This window comes from Scedosporium apiospermum (assembly GCF_000732125.1).
Source record: "Scedosporium apiospermum strain IHEM 14462 chromosome Unknown SEQ_SAPIO_0154, whole genome shotgun sequence".
In the NCBI taxonomy this organism is placed as follows: domain Eukaryota; kingdom Fungi; phylum Ascomycota; class Sordariomycetes; order Microascales; family Microascaceae; genus Scedosporium; species Scedosporium apiospermum.
In genome coordinates, this window is record NW_015971855.1 from 1,142,326 (window position 1) to 1,161,090 (window position 18,765).

General features: G+C 52.7%; 2 protein-coding genes and 3 pseudogenes across 2 annotated transcripts; 2 read left to right on the forward strand and 3 right to left on the reverse strand.

Moving 5' to 3' along the window:
• Nucleotides 1–404: 404 nt before the first annotated feature.
• Nucleotides 405–3,032, forward strand: SAPIO_CDS10077 (annotated as a pseudogene; the record flags this gene model as incomplete).
• A 1,018-nt stretch (nt 3,033–4,050) lies between these two features.
• SAPIO_CDS10078 lies at nt 4,051–5,625 on the reverse strand (annotated as a pseudogene; the record flags this gene model as incomplete).
• Nucleotides 5,626–6,170: 545 nt separating this feature from the next.
• SAPIO_CDS10079 (uncharacterized protein) lies at nt 6,171–10,119 on the reverse strand (the record flags this gene model as incomplete). The annotated part of the gene is made up of 8 exons (XM_016783731.1): nt 6,171–6,523; nt 6,588–6,753; nt 7,167–7,493; nt 7,570–7,623; nt 7,791–8,077; nt 8,130–8,187; nt 8,527–9,349; nt 9,638–10,119. The coding sequence occupies 8 exons, from the start codon at nt 10,117–10,119 to the stop codon at nt 6,171–6,173; spliced, it is 2,550 nt and encodes an 849-aa protein (XP_016639174.1).
• Nucleotides 10,120–11,439: 1,320 nt separating this feature from the next.
• SAPIO_CDS10080 (uncharacterized protein) lies at nt 11,440–13,918 on the forward strand (the record flags this gene model as incomplete). The annotated part of the gene is made up of 5 exons (XM_016783733.1): nt 11,440–11,655; nt 11,727–11,756; nt 11,849–11,924; nt 11,992–12,171; nt 12,381–13,918. The coding sequence occupies 5 exons, from the start codon at nt 11,440–11,442 to the stop codon at nt 13,916–13,918; spliced, it is 2,040 nt and encodes a 679-aa protein (XP_016639175.1).
• A 171-nt stretch (nt 13,919–14,089) lies between these two features.
• SAPIO_CDS10081 lies at nt 14,090–15,460 on the reverse strand (annotated as a pseudogene; the record flags this gene model as incomplete).
• Between the last annotated feature and the right edge of the window lie 3,305 nt (nt 15,461–18,765).

The window sequence follows — 18,765 nt, forward strand, 5'->3', positions numbered from 1 at the left end:
TTCCCCCTTCGCCCCCATCCCAATCCCAAATCCCGTTGTTGGGTTCTTGCGTTTCCTGTTTCAATTCCCGGATATTCTACTCTCTCTCGTCTTTTCCGAGAGTGTAGTGTGGGAATACCCTCGCTTTCCCCCAGTCTTATACCCCGAGCTTGAGGCCGACTCTCCTGCGACCGACTTACACCTTAATGCGGACGACCAAGGAATAATCTCCACCAACCTCCAGCTTTCCCTGCTGCATTGGCCGGCCCAATAACTCGCCCGCTCAGCTTTTTGAATCTCACCACCCAAGCCGTTTGTACAACAATCGAGACACGTCGAGATCCAGTTCCTATGGTCAAGCGCACCTAGGTTGCGCGGATATCCTGCCAGCATCGTGGGTCCTCGCAGCGCGAACGCGACAAACCATGAGTCCCCAATCGAAATTCGGCCTCGTCGAGGCGGCGCAATCAACAACAAACACACTAGTAGAATTGGCGAAGCGCATCTTCATTCCACTGACCCCGACGAGTCCTCCAGGTCTAGTCGAAGCGAACACCGTCGATCCCTGGATAGAGTCTGGAAAGTACGGCTTAGGATGGACTTACTACGCCGTCGGCCTCCTCTTCCTCGTTCTCTTTATGAGAGTCTGGCACTTCTGGCAAGATAAGATCCGACAGGCCATGTACAAGGCGGAAGTTGAGGAGCACTATCAGCGGGCCTACAACATCGAGCTCGATTACGCGAATGCCATGCGCACAAACGAGCATGGCCGCGTCTTCTTCCCGGAGATCGGCGCCGAGGAGAAGGAATTCCGACCCAAGGCTAACATGTCTTCTCTCGGTTTTGTCAGCGATACTCTGGCCCTCTTCCGATGGATTTTCTACCGACCGATCCCCGATATTGTGTGGCGGAAACATCGATTCACCTTTTCGTCGCTAGCCGTGCTTACGACGGTCTTGGTTACTCTCATTTTTGTGGTTCTGTTCTGTTTCCTAAAGCAGCCTCTTTACTGGGAGAGTATTGAGTTCGGCTCACCTCCGATTGCTATCCGCTCCGGCATGATTGCTGTGGCGATGACCCCCTGGATTATCGCGACGAGCATGAAAGCAAACCTACTGACCATTCTCATCGGCATCGGCCCTGAACGGCTCAACGTGTTCCACCGCTGGGCAGGATACATTTGTCTGTTCCTGTCGTTGGTCCATGCCATTCCCTTCTACATCCAGCCCGTCTGGAACGACGATGGGATGGTCATCTTCCAGCGTCTCTTCCCCGGTGGCAGTGGCATTATCTACGGTACCGGAATTGCCTGCTTGGTTCCCCTTGTCTGGCTCTGCGTCGCCTCCCTTCCCTTTATCCGTCGAATTGCCTACGAGCTGTTCGTGATTCTCCACGTTCCCGTCGGCGCCGTTTACCTCGGCGTGCTGTTCTGGCACACGAAGAACTTCCTGGCTTCGTGGAGCTATCTCTACACCTCCATCGCCATCTGGGTTTTCTGCTACATGATGCGCTTTTTCAAGCTTAACTGGACGAGGCCGTGGAGGTTTGCGTTCATGGTTGGCGATGAAGCTGCCATCACACTCATGTCGGAGAATGCCATCAAGATTACCATCCCCACCCAGATGAGGTGGAAGCCGGGCCAATACGTCTACCTCCGTATGCCCGGCATCTCATTCTTTGAGAACCATCCCTTTACTATCTCATCACTCTGCAGTGACGACTTTCCCTCCGAGTATGGTGAGGATTACAGGGACTGCGTCCTTGTCTTCAAGCCTTATGGTGGGTTCACCCGCCGTGTGCTCGAGACGGCCATTGAAAAGGGCCCCTTCCACACTTACCGCGCATTCCTCGATGGTCCTTATGGCGGTATGCGTCGAGACCTTGCCGCCTTCGACACCTGCATTCTCATCGCTGGTGGTAGCGGCATCACGGCCCTCATGTCTCAGCTCCTTAACTTGATCAAACGCATGAGAGACGGCAAGGCCATCACCCGCAAGGTCGTCGTCGTTTGGGCTATCAAGCGTCTCGAGGCTATGGACTGGTTCCGCGAGGAGCTTCGCATCTGCCGCGACTCGGCTCCGCCCGAGAGTGTAACCTGCAAGTTCTTCGTGACCGCCACTACCCGCCCACCGCGCATGGGCATCGGTGGACCCGCTAACGAGGGCGGAGCTCGTGCTCTGAGCAACATGTTCCATGACAAGCTGGACGGGTTCGTTGCGGGCATTGCATCGAAGCGTAACTCGGCTCTTATCATGGCTGAGGCCCAAGGTGATCCGGAGCGCGAAAGGGAGCTCCGCGCTGAGAACGACGACAAGATCACCGCTCTGCCCCAAACCAAACACCTCCAGGCCCATGCGCACATTAACCCAATCCCTAACCCTCCCGAGGGCCCGCCGCCCGGCATCCGGGTTTACTCTCCCCAGGACGACGTGAAGCCTCCACTTAGCAACGACAAGAAGCCGTCCGGCGACTTCAACAACAATGACGAAGACACCACCTCAGGCAAGAAGCGCGAATTCCACTTCCCACCTCTCGCCCCCCGCGCCGATGGCCCCCACTTCAACTACGCCCCTCCCTCTCCCCGCAAGATCCCTCCCCCAACCGTCACCGACGACGACAACACCACCAACGACCCCCTCCCCGTCCGCGCCCCCGAGCTCGCCCACCTCCGCACCACCAACCTCCCCGGCCGGAACCAACCCCGCCCCAACAGCACCTTCGGGCCCCCCTCCGGCTTCGAATTCGGCTTCTCCGAAACCCCCACCGAGTTCCGCAAGAACCTCATGCGCTTCGCTTTTCCCGTGCCGCACCAGATTGACGGCGGCTGGAGCGTAGAGTACGGCCGGCCCGACCTGGGCTACATGCTTCGCGAGTGGGCTCGCGGGGCTCCAGAGGGTAGGGGGATCTTGGGGAGGAGGACGGCGGTGTTTGTTTGTGGGCCGCCGACGATGAGGGAGGGGGTTGCGAGGACGGTGGCGAGGTTGCAGGCGGAGATTTGGGGGGATGATATGCTTGAGGAGATTTTCTTGCATACGGAGAATTATGCGCTGTGATGTGGGATACCCGACGTTTTATTCATGTTGGTTTTTCTTTTGGAAAAAAAGGGGGTGTATTTGTAGCAAGACACAACGGGGAGGCTGCGCTCCTACACCACGGCCAGAACTTGGCGTTTGTTTGATACCATGGGTTCAGGAGGAGGAAACCGGGAGGAAGGCAAACACTTGCCGTTCCCTTTTTTTTATTATGTATAATGCTGAGAGCACCCCTGCCCGTTTCTTTTCCCGTTAATATTCGTTGGTCTCGGGGTCATTTATGGGAGTATTGGACAGGTTCGGGGCTTGGAACACATCGACACTGGGAGAGAGAGCTGCTCGGTCGGCTCCTTCCGCGTATATACAGTTTTGTATTTTCCTTCTCTATTTTCTATTATCTTTTTATATACTATCTACGGTCTTAGGTCATGAATGAAGATGTTTGCTACTCCAACATTCAATCCTAAAGTCGGGATCTCTAGGTTTGGGGAATCATGGCTGGTGTTCTAATTCTTTTTCTTATTGTCTTTTTTATACCTCGAAATGCTAGGGTGGCCGAGATTTTTCAAATTTATGGAGAGAGTCGCCAACTGATCTGGATACCTAAGTGACAATGGCTCAGTGGCTCCCCATACTGACGAGCTACGAGGGCTGAGAGGGCTGGTGAAATCGTTCTGGGTGGGGAAGAAAATGGGAACAAACAGTTTCTGGTTGGTGTTTTGGCACGTTCAGTCTGAAGAAGTACCTCTTGATCGTCCTGGGAATCTCTGAGAACGGCTTCGAGGTACTTAGGGAATTTTCTACTCCGGGGCAGCTCATGTAAAAGGCGTTTACTTTCTTGTTCGAATTGTCTTGTTTCTCTTTTCCTCATGCTCTCATTTGCGTAACGGACATGAAACTGGTAAATAGCTGGTGAAGTGACTGAAAAGCAGTAGAAGAAACAGTTCAAAGGCTGTTCAGAACATAAGACGAAAAGGCCGTGATAACAAAATAATCGAACGCTTCAAACAAGACGCTTAGAATACAACACAACAACTGTTTACTCCTCAGGAACATCGAACACCACCCTCGTCGCGCCCGTCCGATCCTTCGTCTCAGCAACCTCTCCCCTCCTCTCCTCCAACGGCAAGATCGGTCCCCTAAGAACCTTCTCGCGGTGCCACGGCCCGACAAAGATACCCTCGGGGTCAACCTCATCGCGAACCTTTCGCCACTTGACAAGGTCCTCGCCGTACATCTCCTCGATGGCGGCCGTGTCGGCCAAGAAGTTCTTCGCCCAGTGAGGGCGTCCGCCGAGGTCGCGCATGAGCCATTCGAAAGCCTCGTAGTACCTGGGCATAACGGCAGGGTTGGTATGGTACGGCCTGTAGAGGGTAGCGTTGAGGTAGAGCGTCGGGCCGTCAGACATGGAAGAGTCGAGGAAAGGGCGTGAAGCGAAAGCCTCGGGGGTGGCGGGGGCGGAGTTCGTGACGCGGACCTCTAGAGGGGCGTGGACGTAGATGCCGTCAGCGGAGAAGGGAATCTTAGGCTCCCAGTAGTCAGGGTGGTCGGGCTTGAGGTGGTTGAGCCAGGAGCTGAGACGGCGCAGGGCCTCGGGACCCTTGTCGAGTGGGATGGCCCACTCGTTGACGTATTGAGAGTAGAGGCAGTTGAGCAGCAGGGCCTTACGGCTGGGTTGGATGGCGGAGTTGGTCGTTCCGTTCTTGAAGCCGTATTGCATGCCGAAGACGAACCATTCGACCCAGGGGAGGATGCGCGGGAAGAAGTGGCCGACGTAGAGGAGGTTGTGGTAGATGTGATAGCCGAGAGAACCGTCGTAGTAGCTGACGGGCGGGTCGTAGGTGGGCTCGGTGGATCTGTCGGCGGACCAGATGACAGCGCGGCGGGTGTGCGGGAGCCACCAGACGCGGATGAATTCCTTTTGCGACCAGAATTCCCTGCTCCACGAGGAGAAGAGCCTGTGATCCGCGTCGATAACTTGGGTCCAACTAAGATTGAAGGCTTCTATGGCCTGGTAGGTGACTTCGACAATGATTCCTATGGCACCAAGAGAGAGCAGACCGGCTCGGTAGAGCTCATTATTCGAGGTCGCAGAACACTCCTTGATCGAACCATCGGCGAGAACAATCTTGAAAGCGAGAATATTCTCCGACACAAGCCCGTGCCTCAGACTACTCCCATGGGTCCCCGTGGAAATCACGCCAGCGACCGACTGCTCATTAATACTCCCCAAATTCCGCATATCAAGGCCGCGCTTCTCGAGCTCGTCGCCCAGATCGCGCAACCGTATTCCGGCCTCCACGCGCACCTGATGTGTCTTCTCGTCGGTCTCGAGGATGGCGCAGAGCTTGTCGAGGTTGACGAGCCAGTGGGAGGTGCAGGTGAGGTGGGAGGGCGAGTGGCCGGAGCCGGTGACGACGACGCGACGCCGGCATTGGTGGGCTAGGCGCAGGAGTTTCTGGACTTGGGCGACGGATTCGGGCTGGAAGTAGAGCTCGGGGACGGAGGAGAAGGTGTGCGCCCAGGTGGCGTGGATGTGGTTCTTGGTTGCTTTGAGGGGGATGCCGTCGCTGGGGTTGTCCAGCTCTTGCTGGACGGCGGCAAGTCGAGACATGGCGTGGAGTGGCAGACTTCAATTCGCGGGAGTATACCGAGATGGGGAGAATTCACCCCCGGCTGCTGCGCTGCTATTGATCACAGCTAGGAAGAGGCCAGCAAGGTGAAGCTGTCCAGATCCAAGGGCAAAAAAAAAAAAAAAAAAAAGAGAGAGAAGAAAACATAAGGTGACCAGGGTCGAAGTCTTGGTCTCAGGTGGTCGGAAGTGGGGAGGGGCTCCAACAATCACACAATCGGAGCGCTGCATGAGCTGTGCGGGTCTCAATTACCGTGCTCAAGCTCGCCGGTTCAGGGTGACCCCGGGCGCCTAAATACGGAAGATTTTAGTGGGACCCCGCTATTGCTGATAAATTTGGGGTCAGCCAGGCCATCCAGGCCATAGCTCCTCTTGCGAATCATCTCCGCGGATGAACTCGGAAACTTGGGAGTGGGGGTCCGGAAATGGATGGAGTCATGGGCTCAAAGTAGTCTTGCAAGCCAAAGCTGTCACTGATTGCAGGTCGTGAATGATGGAGAGCGTGTCTCAGTGAAAAGATTCAGTCTCTATGTCCCGTCTATGCGCTGACCCATGGTCCCATCTCGGTTCGCACGCCAGACTCCCTCCTCGTCCTCAAACTGCTCCAGTTTCCAAATCTCAACCTTTGACTTGCACTCCTCCAGGGCCTCCTCGCCAGCTCTCCAAGCTGCTTGGCGATGTGGTGAAGAAACAGCAATAAGGATGCTCTCCTCGCCAATACCCACGACACCTAGTCGGTGAACCATGGCGAACCCTTTCAGGGAATGCTTCTTAGAAATAGCCTTGGCGATAGATAGCATGGTCTGGAGGGCGAGCTTGTGATAGGCGGAGTACTTAAGTTCCTTCACGGGCTTTCCTGCAAAGTTATCCCGCGTTGTACCTGAAAAAGGGCGGGTTAGCAGAATCCCCTCGTCACCATCTCTCTCCTCTCCACATTGTCATACCAGCAAAGACAACAATGGCTCCGGCAGCAGGACTTCGAACCTTGTCCATTACTGCGTTGACGTCCAAGGAGCTGTTTGTGAGGGCGACGTAGCACCCGTCTTCAGAGAGGTCCCATGTTTCTTCCACTTTCGGGTCCATGGTCGCCGCAATGTCCAGCATCAACCTCTTGAGACGGTTAAAATTGTTGGAAACTAATTTATTACATCATTCAAATTCGAAGATAAATTCAAAGTCAGCTCCAGCGAGGAGCGAAATCGGTGTCTTCTCCACCACGATGGACAGTGTATTTGAGGTATAACATACACGTTGTTTGTCTCGAGTTCGTTTACGGCTGTTTGTTTCCCCGAAACCCGAACCCTGAAATTAACAACTTTTCTCCTCTTTCCCGCCTTCAATATTCTTTCCCGACTGTCCTGCGTGGTCGTTGACGTTGGTGGTCGTTGTCCTGTGCAGTTCTAGGCGACTTGATCCAACGTCCTTGCCTGCGCCTTCTAGTTTGGATAAACGCGGCTACGCAGAGCAGCCCTCTGCGGGGAGATATCGTGCTGTTGTCATAGCCCCTTCTTCCGACAGTCTACCTGGACGCTCATGAGCGTCAACAGCTCCGTGCCAAGCCAGATCCCCACCGGCGGGTCGAAGTGGAGTATGACATCGATTGGATGGCCCGTGTGCGCCTCAACCTCCGTGTAGCTGGCGCTGCTTACTAGCCTCAGACCCTGGTGGATGCTCTGGTTCGCGATGGCGGACATACTAGGAATGAACATGATGAGGGCAGGTACCGGCATGGCGCTGTTATTAGCCCATAACCAGGAGGGCTTCCTCCTCCATCGGCTCGCCCTCTTTCCACGGGTGTTCCTTCCGAAACGAAGATGGGGAGCGAGGTATGTTATCGCCTCTATAGAAGCCTAGGACGCGTCGCCTTGATGCATGTTCAGATTACACCATCTTCTCACCAGAGACTTCAAAGGTAAAACAGCCTACCCATTCTACCGTGATGGCGTTGCTCGTATCGAAAGACCCCAATGCATCACCTCGCTAGCTCATGCGATGTATACTAGCAGCTGGTTGCTAAAGAGCTCGCTCTTGGGAATCTGGACGTCTTTTTCGTGGAAGTCATGTAGCAGAAGCCAACACAACATCCGGAACACCAATGTGCACCAAATCGACTGTGCGTCAGACTTCAGCCTCTCCTCACCGCATACTATGTCTCCAATGCGGACGTAGCTCTCCATAAACACCCTCTCGCGCTCCTTAGGACCCGCAGCGTTCACCCCACGAAAGTGAGGCGAACCATCTCGGGGGAGTAAGGCCTCCTGCAGATGGCGTCTAACGATCCGGATTACCTCTCTCTTTCTCCGGACTAGTATGGAATCGCACTCGTCAAGTGCCTCATGCAGCGAGTCTAGGATGCGCAGCGAGAAGGACCGCAGGTTTAGATTGCCAATGAGCGAGAGAAGTTCCTCAGCTCGCTCGATGAACTCGAATGGGCCTACGAAATTTTTCTTCACTTGGTTTAGGAATTCGCACAAAATTCGGCATACTGAGAAATACTTGTCGTCCCAGCGATAGCAGGTTGGATTCGGTAGCATGCGGAAGCAGCTGTTTTTTATGTGAAATGTCTGACCCAGCATGCCAAGGATTTCAAATACCACTATTATTAAAGTGCGAGTCAGCGACTGGCTCGGTCTAAGATCTCAAGAATCAAGTGTTGAGCCTACCAGGAAACAAATGCGTGTGGTTGAATCTCTCACTGCAAATATAGTTGGTCGTGGCGCGATTGCAACCCAGTAGTATGAGCGTCTGTGCTATCTCTTGTGGGCTCCCAAGATGGAGTACACTGAGGTCACTGAAGAGCCCTTCATCTAGAGGCTCCGAGCTACTTGCATCATTGAAGCCCTGATAGATAGTAGGAACGACACCGAAACAAAGCCCTTTCACCTCGTTCGCCGGGATGAGGCGATTTTCCCGGAACTTGCGTTTTCCGGAGATCCGAAAGTTGAACACGATACCTAGGTTTGCCAGGGTTGCGCCAGTCAGCACACAACCGTTGCCTTCAGCTCGGTACCTGTCCTGGGACTGGTCAAACTCTTTCCAGTGCAGGCCGAGCATGGCTACCATCTCGACCAAATGGCAGATACTAGTTACAGCATAGGGCCTCTTGACATTGCTGGGCATGGTGCCCCAGTCTCGACGCTCTTTCTGCAACGCCACCGCCATGGTATGGTCATCCCAGACAACCCGTGGCCGCTTGTCGTCACCGATCCTCGTGTACTCTTCCTCCTCCCAGGCCATGCTATCGCGCTCCATGCGCTGCAGCTCGTTCAGCATGGTTGCCCACGTCGAGTGCTCATTTTCAGTAGTACCGATCCCTTTGATCGAGAACTGCTCGTGCATCGCTATCTCGTTCTGGAGATTGGTGTCTGTTGCGATCAAGCTGGCATCCGTACCATTGAGGTAGAGGATCTCGCTACCGACAACAGGGCCGTCCGTGTTTTTCGGCGGGCACACGAATATGACCGGCATTTCGAACTCGATTCCGGACCGCGACGGCGGAGTTGAGGTAGTGGTCCCCTCTGTGTAAGTTTTCCGACTGGAACACAGTGTATGTGAAGCAAGTCGCAGCACTTTCCTCTGCAAAGCACCCGTGTCATGCCAGATATCCTGTGCTGACTCTAGTGATTCGGAGCTTAAGTCGCACTCAATCTGCTCGTCGATAGCTTGAACATCTCGTTCACTGAGCATCTCACCGAAGTCGTCTGAACTAGCAGAGAATCTCATCAAAGCGACTTTATCCTCTGAAGTCGTTTCATGCGAGTCCCCTGGATTGGATCCTTCTTCGGGAGCATCACTTATGGTTTCATTGGCTAACTGTATCGCTCTCACAGCGAGTGTATCGGGCGAAAACTCTTCTGAGCGTATTCCGAGACCTAACTGCCGATTTGCACGGTGAGACAGCTCTACAGCTGCCATTGAATTCTCAAGGGAGAGGTGGATAATACTAGCGATTTGTGAGATAGACCATAGGCAACCGTGGACGGAAAGAACCTACTGGATATTCTGTGAGCTGCGGTCTCTCGTTGTCTGGAGGATCATCACATCGAGTACTGTGTCCAAAATCTGATACTGCCCTTTTAAGGCCTCGCGGTAGAAGAGCAACTTGTCCTTGCTCGTGAACACCCATTGCAGTCTGACTCGTAGCTGCCGAATCTTTCCAGGGCTGGTCTTAAAACGGACGAGAAGCGGCTTCAGCGTATTTTGGAGGCGATCAAGAGGCGTCAGAACTCTGTCGCATATGTCAGTGACGTCTTTAAGGAGGCTCTGAAGGTCTAGGGAGACATCGGTTGAGCTCTCGAGCTCAGTCTTGACGCATCTGAGCAGCTTGGAGAATGCGTTAATCTCCTCTGCGTAGATTCGAATTTCCTGCCCGGCGGAGCCTATGTCACCAGCAATTTGAAATAACCCCTGGGCAATCGTGAAACCCAGAGAGATAATGCCAGCAGCGCCGCTGGCGACGCTGAAAGGATCTGACATGCTCAAGCCGGAGGTTAAGGGAACTGGCCACCCCAGAATTCTAAAGGAGACTATGGCGATGAGTCTTGAGCGCAATTAAAAGAAGTAAAAGGAATAAGAGGAGATATTGGGCAGATTTCCTCGACAGCCTTGCCCCGCACAAGCTGGACGACCGATCCACGCATGCCACGCGCCCTTCCAAAGCCTTGAGGTGGCTGATAATAAAACTCGAACATGGGACGCTGAAGTGTTATATCGGGGGTAATGGATCCTCTCTTCAGTGATGGACATCTTTTCAAAGTTCAAGCTAAAACTTGGATCTTAATCTTCATTCCCCAAGGCTCTCCTGGGTAAACTGCTTGCCTTCCCGTCTTGGGGTCTGGAACACTTTGACAGCACAGTTCTAGGACTCGTCGCCATTGATATCCCAAGATCCGTAGATGATACATTGTCCAGCAAATAAGAGCCCAACTAGGCATGTACTAGGTACATGGTTTGTCTCTCTAGAAGGCTTATACTACTTGTCTGTAGCAGTTGGTGAGAGGGTATGAAGTAATGAAGTGGGAAGCTCATTGAGTGGCATTCTCTTCTCTTCTACATACTACTTAACCAGGGCGTGTCACTAGTGGAAGTGGAGGCTTTATTGTCAGGTGGCAACAGACGGGCAACCTCGCTTAGTTAATCACTGGTTAACGATGACTTCACTCCAATTCCAGCAGCTTCATTCCTTTGAACTCTCTTTCTCCAACTCCCACTCCCACTCCCAGACTCATCGCACATTGCCGCTTATTTTAAATATTACAACCTGAAAGCTCTCAGACACAATTGCTATTTTCAAAAGTCACAAATTCACATGTTATTGAATTAGACCTTTGCGACCCCTTCCTTACACGATGCAGATGGTCTAGCTGCAGTTCGAACAGCCTTGCCTTGCGAAAGTGACAGGCCTTCCTCAAATACACATCTAGACAACGACCCGAAAGCCACCATGCATCCCGAACAGCGGGGGAGATCCCCGACGAGGGACCGATATCACGATCATTACAATCAGCGACGAGGAAATGATGACCCACGAGATGGGGCGTATGACGAACAAAACGACTATTATCGAGAGCGGCATGGTAAAGCTTGAACTGAGCCCATGGAGGAGTCACGTCGAAAGCAGAAATGGCATCTTAGATGCCCGTGATAGAGAAAAAAAAATCACAAGTGGCCAGAATTAGGGATGGTTTGAGCTGTAAGCTAACTTGCCCACGGGACGACGAGGATACTCTCGATCTCCTCCACCCAGGATCGACTTGCCTTACGACGACCTGCCTGAAGAGGAAGCACGGTATCGCGATGGCGCAAGTAGAAGGCACTATGGATATTCCGACGACGGAAGGGATTACCGCGATCGGAGAGGCCCTTCGCAAAACGACTCGAGGCCGCGACAGCGTGATTCACGCGGGGATGCGGACTATGATGACCCCTATTACTCCGATCAGCACGGACACTACCGACACCGGTCGGATTCCCATTCAGACCATGAGCGTCACCGTCGACCGCGAAGCCGGCGTAGGAGCCGAAGTTATTCGCGCTCGCCGTCACGTCATCCCGGCAATCCCAGTGATACCGTCATCTTAGAGGGTCTCCCTACCGACATCTCTGCAAATGAGGTAAGCGACCACCGGTCTAACCTGCAACAGAATCTCCGCCATATTTCGGCCTCTTTCCATGGTTCTTTCACGAATCTAACCATCATTTCCAGTTCCAATCAAGTTTGCTGAACTCATCCTTGATCTCTCCCGACGATATCATTGAGCTTCGAATACCCAGCTCTGGAGGTAAGGAACCTTTTCATCAGCCGACGCTAGCTGTTTGCCGGTATATTGAGCTAATGTCTCCCTTCAGGCTCCCGTCGCGCATTCGTACAATTCCAGACAGTCGATCTGGCAGTTAGATTTGTGGACAGGCACTTCCCTGAGCTCGTTGTCGACTCAACGGTCACCAGGAATGCATCCGAGCCCCGCAGACTGATGCTGTACCTTCATTTTGCAAGACCTCGTGATGACGGCGATCGGCGACAGCCCCGTTCTGAGCGTTCTGAGCAGTGGACATGTCCTTCTGTAGGGTTTCCCCGGCCGGATTTACCAAGACGCCAAGTGCTAACCATGGATAGTGTGATTTTTCTAATTTCGCATCCCGGAATCGCTGCAAGGTGTGCGGATTTGCGCAGTCTTCATGTATGTCCTCTCATCAATCTATTCCAAGATTTTCCGTGTCGACTAACGGAACCGCAGCAATATTATCTGGATATACGCACATGTTAACTGGCGAGACCGATGCTTCCAACGATCCATCCCAGTTCCTGGTTATTTATCCCCTAGATGCCTGCGTGACGGAAGAAGTTCTTGAGTTTGGCATAAAGAAGCTTGAAATCGCCGAGAAGCAACCAGCTTCAAAGGATGCAGGCGCTCCGGCTAAGCTCAAGTCAACCGCTCCTACGGGAGACGTAAGTGGCTACGGCGCTCGCCGCGGCTCCCTTCACCGAGTCTTCCTCATTCGCGACAAATCTGACAGTCAATCGCTGAAATATGGATTCGCCGAATTTTGGACCTTGGAGGACGCTGCGGCAGCTTTGACGAAATTTAGGATGTCGCGGAACTTCACTATTGGCGGCGCCTCGGTGAATATCTGCTCAATCCACATGGGTGTTTTTATCCCCGAGCTACAGCAACCCTCGCCACAGGAGGAGAAGTTTTCATTTGTTCCTTTATTTAACCCAGCACTACGCGTAAAGTACTGGGATCCTCGAGTCTTTGCCAACCAGCGCGTGGTAAATGCCGAACCACCTGTCAAGGCCGATCCCGCAGCGGAAGGCGCCTCAGTCTCGACTGAAGCCAAGAAGGCGAAAAAACGGAAGGCTGATGGGAATCTCTCCTCTGGGGTGACGAAGAAGCCGGTTGCCATGGCGGGACAGATGGCCATGTGGCAGAAGAAACATGAGGAATTGCGTACAGATGGTACCGTTGGATCTGGTGATGAGCGGGCTTCGGGCAACGAAGGTGCATCAGAGTCTGGATCGTCTCGGCAGCAAAATCAGCCGTCTAGTACATCCACAATGCCACCAAAGGAAAAGCAGGGACCCATCAAGATATCACTCGGAGGGTTGGCAGTCGCTCCTCCAGCAACCCCAGCCGATGACGGCGCAGGAGCATCGCCAAACAACATGACTACTAAGTCGGAGCCTCCCGTCTCGTACGTAGATCGAGATCGGGTCTGCTGTCTACTCTGCATGATGAAGTACAAGTCCTTAGATGACTTGGACACCCACGAGCGTTCTGGAAATCACAAGAGAGCCATGGCCGACGATGAGAAGGTGAAGGCAGCCATGCCGCGTCTCGGGGCCCGAGATAAGAGGCTTCAGGAACAGGGCAAGGCGAACGACGAAGGAAAGTCGCAGCAGTACCGCGACCGAGCCAAGGAGCGGCGCGAGGCCTTCAACCAACCCAAGAAGCCAACACCCCAGCTAGCGAAGCAAAAGGTGCCAAAACCCGAAGCACCGGCTCCAGCGCCAGCAACAGCACCAGCGCCCTCGAAGGGTTCAGCAATGCTTGCCAAGATGGGCTGGACAGGACAAGGCCTCGGTGCGAACGGTGAGGGTAGGACGGAAATTATCGCTACGAACGCGTATCAGGAGGGTGTTGGTCTCGGCGCGGAGGGTGGGAACCTCGGGGACGCTGCGGAGCTCGCACAGCGGAAGACGAAGAATAGCTATGCGGAGTACTTGACTACGGCGCAGGATAAGGCGAGGGAAAGGTATAATAAGATGAACTAGGCGTTGTGCGCTGGAAACGGCGGCGATCCTCTCGGCGATGTACAATATTCATGACAAATAGAAAAGAACGGGGACAAGTAGACCTCGTTCCCAGGCTCGGATTACATATACAGTCCGTTTAGGCGAACAATGACCTACAAGTTGTTAGCTCCGTGAAATCCAAAGTAGGAATCAAATTACACTTGCCTTCTCGATATATCGGGCTCCGACGAGGATGCCATCCTCATCCTCGAACTCTCGTTGATCACCAAAGTCTTCGTTTTCTGGGTCCAAGCATGTCAAACACGTCTTTACAATATCCGCATATCTATCTCCCATAAACTGCGGGAGCCGAGAGGCAGCGAGAGATAGTAGATGCTCCTTTCCTTGGGTCTGAAGAAACGTGATCAGCTGCGGGCCTCGCAGTTCCGACAAGCCGAGAATAGGAGAAGCATAGGCGCCTCTCTCCTGCGGGTTATCGTTGACGAAGCTGTTCCAGAAGCCGATCTCGAGAAGACAGACGCCCAAGCTGTATATGTCATGCTGCATCACGTAGTCTTTTTGGGGATCAGTCCCTTGTCTCAATGGATGACGGTATAGGTTTCTTTCAAACATGTCATCGCCAAAACGCAGTGTGGGGCCCTGGTCCCTCCGGAAGTTCTCGAATCCGACGAGGAACACGGCCGGAGGCTTGGTTCCGTCAACGGTATCGAAACTAATCACGGACCCCGGGTGGATATTCTTGTGGACGAAGCCGAATGTGTGCACATGGCCTACGGCGTTGGCTAGTGACTTGGCGATGCTGAGACGGAAACTAAGCGACGCTGGGGCTGCGCGATCGAGGAGGAGGTCTCGCAAACTCCGTGGATTTGAGTATTCCGGCGGAAGTTTGAAGACGAGAGTGAAGTCCACGATCGGGTCCGGTTCGGACTTGTCCGACTCTGCGACGAAGCCATGGCAGGCAAGGAGGCCGAAGGTGTCTGGCTCGTTGTGCTGGAGCTTGCGAGCGAGATCTCGGATGTCTTTCATTACGATTTGACATGCGGAGCGGGGCTTGGAGTCGACTCTGTCGAGGATGAATCGCATGAGTTCTCCGGTTGAGCGGATTCTTGTCGCGAGGAGAGCTCCGCATCGTGGGATTTCAGAACTCGTTAGTCTATGGAGTTCTTCGGAGGGGAGCCTAAGGCTTGGTGTGTTGGTTGTATCGGGAGTCTCTGTGCGGAACCCAGCGCGAATTGCAAGAGTTGACGGGATATAAGTCGCCGTGTTTAAGTCGCCTTGAGTCAATGCGGCGTCTATTTTCGGGTCGGTGATTCTCATGAGTAGAAACCATGACATATCCGCAGTCCTCTGCCACGTCTCGAACTCTTCCACTGCTTGTTTAAGACTTCCGTTTGTGAGAGCGTACTTAAACCTCCGTGGAGTATAAATGGGGTTGTCCTCATCATCTATGACATCTTTTTTCTGTTTAAGAAGCCCTTGGAGCAAAGAAATAATCACTTGGAGCTTGCCACAGAGGATACCCAGAGTTCGCTGGTGTATCCTGAGGTGGTCATCTTCCATCAGGTGTTGGACTTTCCGAAGAAAGTTCAGCTGCTGCTCAACACGGATCCATCCGCTTTCAATTCGCAGGACGAATTCCGAAATCTCAGTTTCAGCGCTCTTGAACGATGAGCATACCCTCTTGAGGTGTTTGCCATACCTATGAGATACATTTGTGGTTAGTAGAGATATATCTCCTAGAGAAGAACACGGACTACGGCAGGTAATAAAAATACTTTATACACAGGTCTATAGTGGGAGGAATTGCGAGAATCAGCTCAGCACTCATTGTCGTGTGAAAGTGTGTGAGAGAACGATCACCACACCATTCGCAAGCGACATTCAGCAGTGAGGCGATGTAGAGTGGATGGGAACATCAACCCAAACCCTGCCGTTTCTCACGTCTCTATTTCGACGGGAAATGGGGAATCCTAAAGGAACCAATCAGCGGCCGGTCATACCGATGCATGGGAGCCCAATAGATTCCCCAGCCCGCTCGGGAGTTGGTGGCAGTCGACAGCCCACAGCCTTGGCCGTCCGCAGCCTGCCTAGCCCTGGTCTTTTTCGCATTCTTCTTCTTCTTTTTCTTTTCTCCTCTTTCTCTACAAGTAGGAAAGAAGGAATCTAGGCGCGCTTCACTCACACGTCATACGTTGTGATCTCTCAGAGCTCGACAAGAGCGTATCGCAAATCGACTCCATACGCCACATATTCGGCCAGAAAAATGCTCTTCGACCATGGCGGCGACTTGCCCGGCTTGGTAAAATATTCCAGGCTATCTACTACCTTCGAGCATGATGGAAAGCAAACTTGTATCGTTCATACCTGGCTCATGGGCCAGTGGGTGAGACGAAAAGAGGTATGGGTCCATGAGAGATATCTGGCGCAGGGAGGATCTGGGATTATAATTAGTCTCCAGCGCAAACACCAGGGGATGGGGTCGTCCAGTCAAGACGAGTTTCGAGCAGTCAAGAATATCGTACATATTCCCCAACAGGACCGCGAGTCAAACCTGAAGTTATACAAGCGTGAACTGGAGGCATTGGCCAAGTTCTCTCAGGAGAAGGTCGGTGGATTCTTCATCCCCAAGGTGGCTGGCTAGCTGACTGACAACTACAATCAAGTACGCCGACTATTTTGTCAAATTCCATGGCTGGTATGAAAGTCCTAGCCAGTTTCATATAGCAACCGAATACTGTGAACTTGGCGATCTGCGGGGATACCTCCAACAATGCCGGAACGGTCGTATGCCTGAAGGTCAAGCCCAAGAAGTGGCATCACAGGTCCTGGTTGGCCTGACATGGATGCACCGAGAACAGTTTGCTCATCGAGACGTTAAGCCGGCGGTAGGGTATATATCTATCCACTCATAGTCAGGCCATACTGACGATCTGTCTGACTTTAGAATATCCTCATCGTCAGTCTTCCTCCAGAACCATGGTCGGTTAAGTTGTGCGATTTCTGTCTGAGTAAACGGATCGAAGATGTCACAGGGTGTTCGACCATCAGAGGGACACCAAGTTTCATGCCTCCAGAACTACTGACAGCGCGCAATTTCGATCGCGAACGTATTGACCACTACTCGGCAGATATGTGGTCCTTTGGGGAGACTGTTTTCCAGGCACTGACCGGCACTAATACGTTCACCCTTTCAGAGCTCGTGGAGTACCACAAAGGGCATATCGTGTTTCCCAGGGGAATCCTCCGGGATCTTAGAGTATCCGAAACGGCGGTCGATTTCGTCGCCTCCCTTATGGCGTCGTCGCCATCGACGAGACTCACTGCAGAACAGGCTCGGACACATAGGTGGATGGAATCAACAGCGATGCGGCAGGCGGGAGGTGATTTGGAGGAGTATGGTTTGGTGGAAGGTGGAAATCATGTATATCATGTATATCATGGCCATCGTGAGGAAACCAATCCGTTCACCTTTCTTCCCTCCTTTCCTTTACTGAGAGCATGCTAGACTACCTCCTCGGCACGACAGCAAACATCTCCGCAACAGCCTTGACGGATCCCACCAGCTTCGGCAACGATTCACACTCGAAACTCAACATTCAGCCCTTCCACCCCAGCCCCCATCGCTAGGGGCGCGCCCAGCGTACCCTGAAGTAATAACGCTACCGCCTTCGATGACGGGAACATTCCTAAGTGCGGTAAATGGAAACAGCCGCAAGGGGTGGTCAATGCCGTGGTTATGAATCCATTCGTCCTGGCAATGGGGATGAGGGATCATGATATAACAATAATAATAATAGAAAAGGTGAGTTTATGGTAAAGGAAAGGGTTGGTGGGAACAAGTGAGTGGGACGGAAGGTATGGGCAAGGAGTAGGAAGAGCGCAACACTGTTTGCAGCCACCCTTTTTCTGCCTTTTTTGCTGTTTTTCTCCGGTCTTTTCCTTCCCCTTATTTCTTTCTCTTTTCTTTTTCCTATTTTCAGCCTTTTCCTCTTTGCCCCTAATTGTTAAAGAGGTATTTTACTTGCCATCAGTGATGGAAGTCAATGTCAGTCTTAACATACAGCCTACAGAAGCTTCATTGTCGCTTGAATAGCTCGATCTATCCTCAGATAGCTTCACGCAAGGAATCCAGAACTTGGCCCACTTGCTCCTTGTCACTCGTTCGCCGACCTCCTTCCCGCAGTGGCAATTACTTCGGCCTAGCTAGTTCTCAAAAGCTCTAGCCATGTTCAACTCTCAGGCCATGATATCGAGGGTATCAACAAAGGCAACGGGGAAAAAATGGCGAGCCAGCCCGAGCACATAACCGGGTCGACGGCCTGTTCCCTGGGCTTCTAACTAGAGAAATATTGGAGAGGCCATCGATATCATGAGACCACTTGACAACAAGATTGCAGTTTGAAGTGATGAGAATAGCCTCTTCGAACCCCCTCGTCGCTAGCGGCGCATGGAATAGAGCTCGCTCCGAGGGATCTATGATTTTTAGGTATTATTGAATCCTTTACGGGTGTCTATGTATTCTATTATTATGTGAGATACTATAGTTGAGCTGCTGAGGATCAACTTGACTGATAATGGAGGCCAGCGGAATCGCCAAGGTGTGATCCGTATCGGTATTGTCAAGAAGCAGGTCACTGCCATATTATGGAGACTTCAACGGACACCGTCTTCTAGCAGATGAGAAACAGTATAGGCCCGCCATCCTTTCAAAGATCTTTTAGAATTCCTTGCTCATGTTAATAGTAGGTACGAGGGCAGAGGATATGCCTTCTTCGCCGAGACGTCGTCTCTCAGAGGCCAAGACTGCTTCCGACATCGATCAATGGATGTCATGACCACTTAGACAATCGTGCTTCGCACCCAGT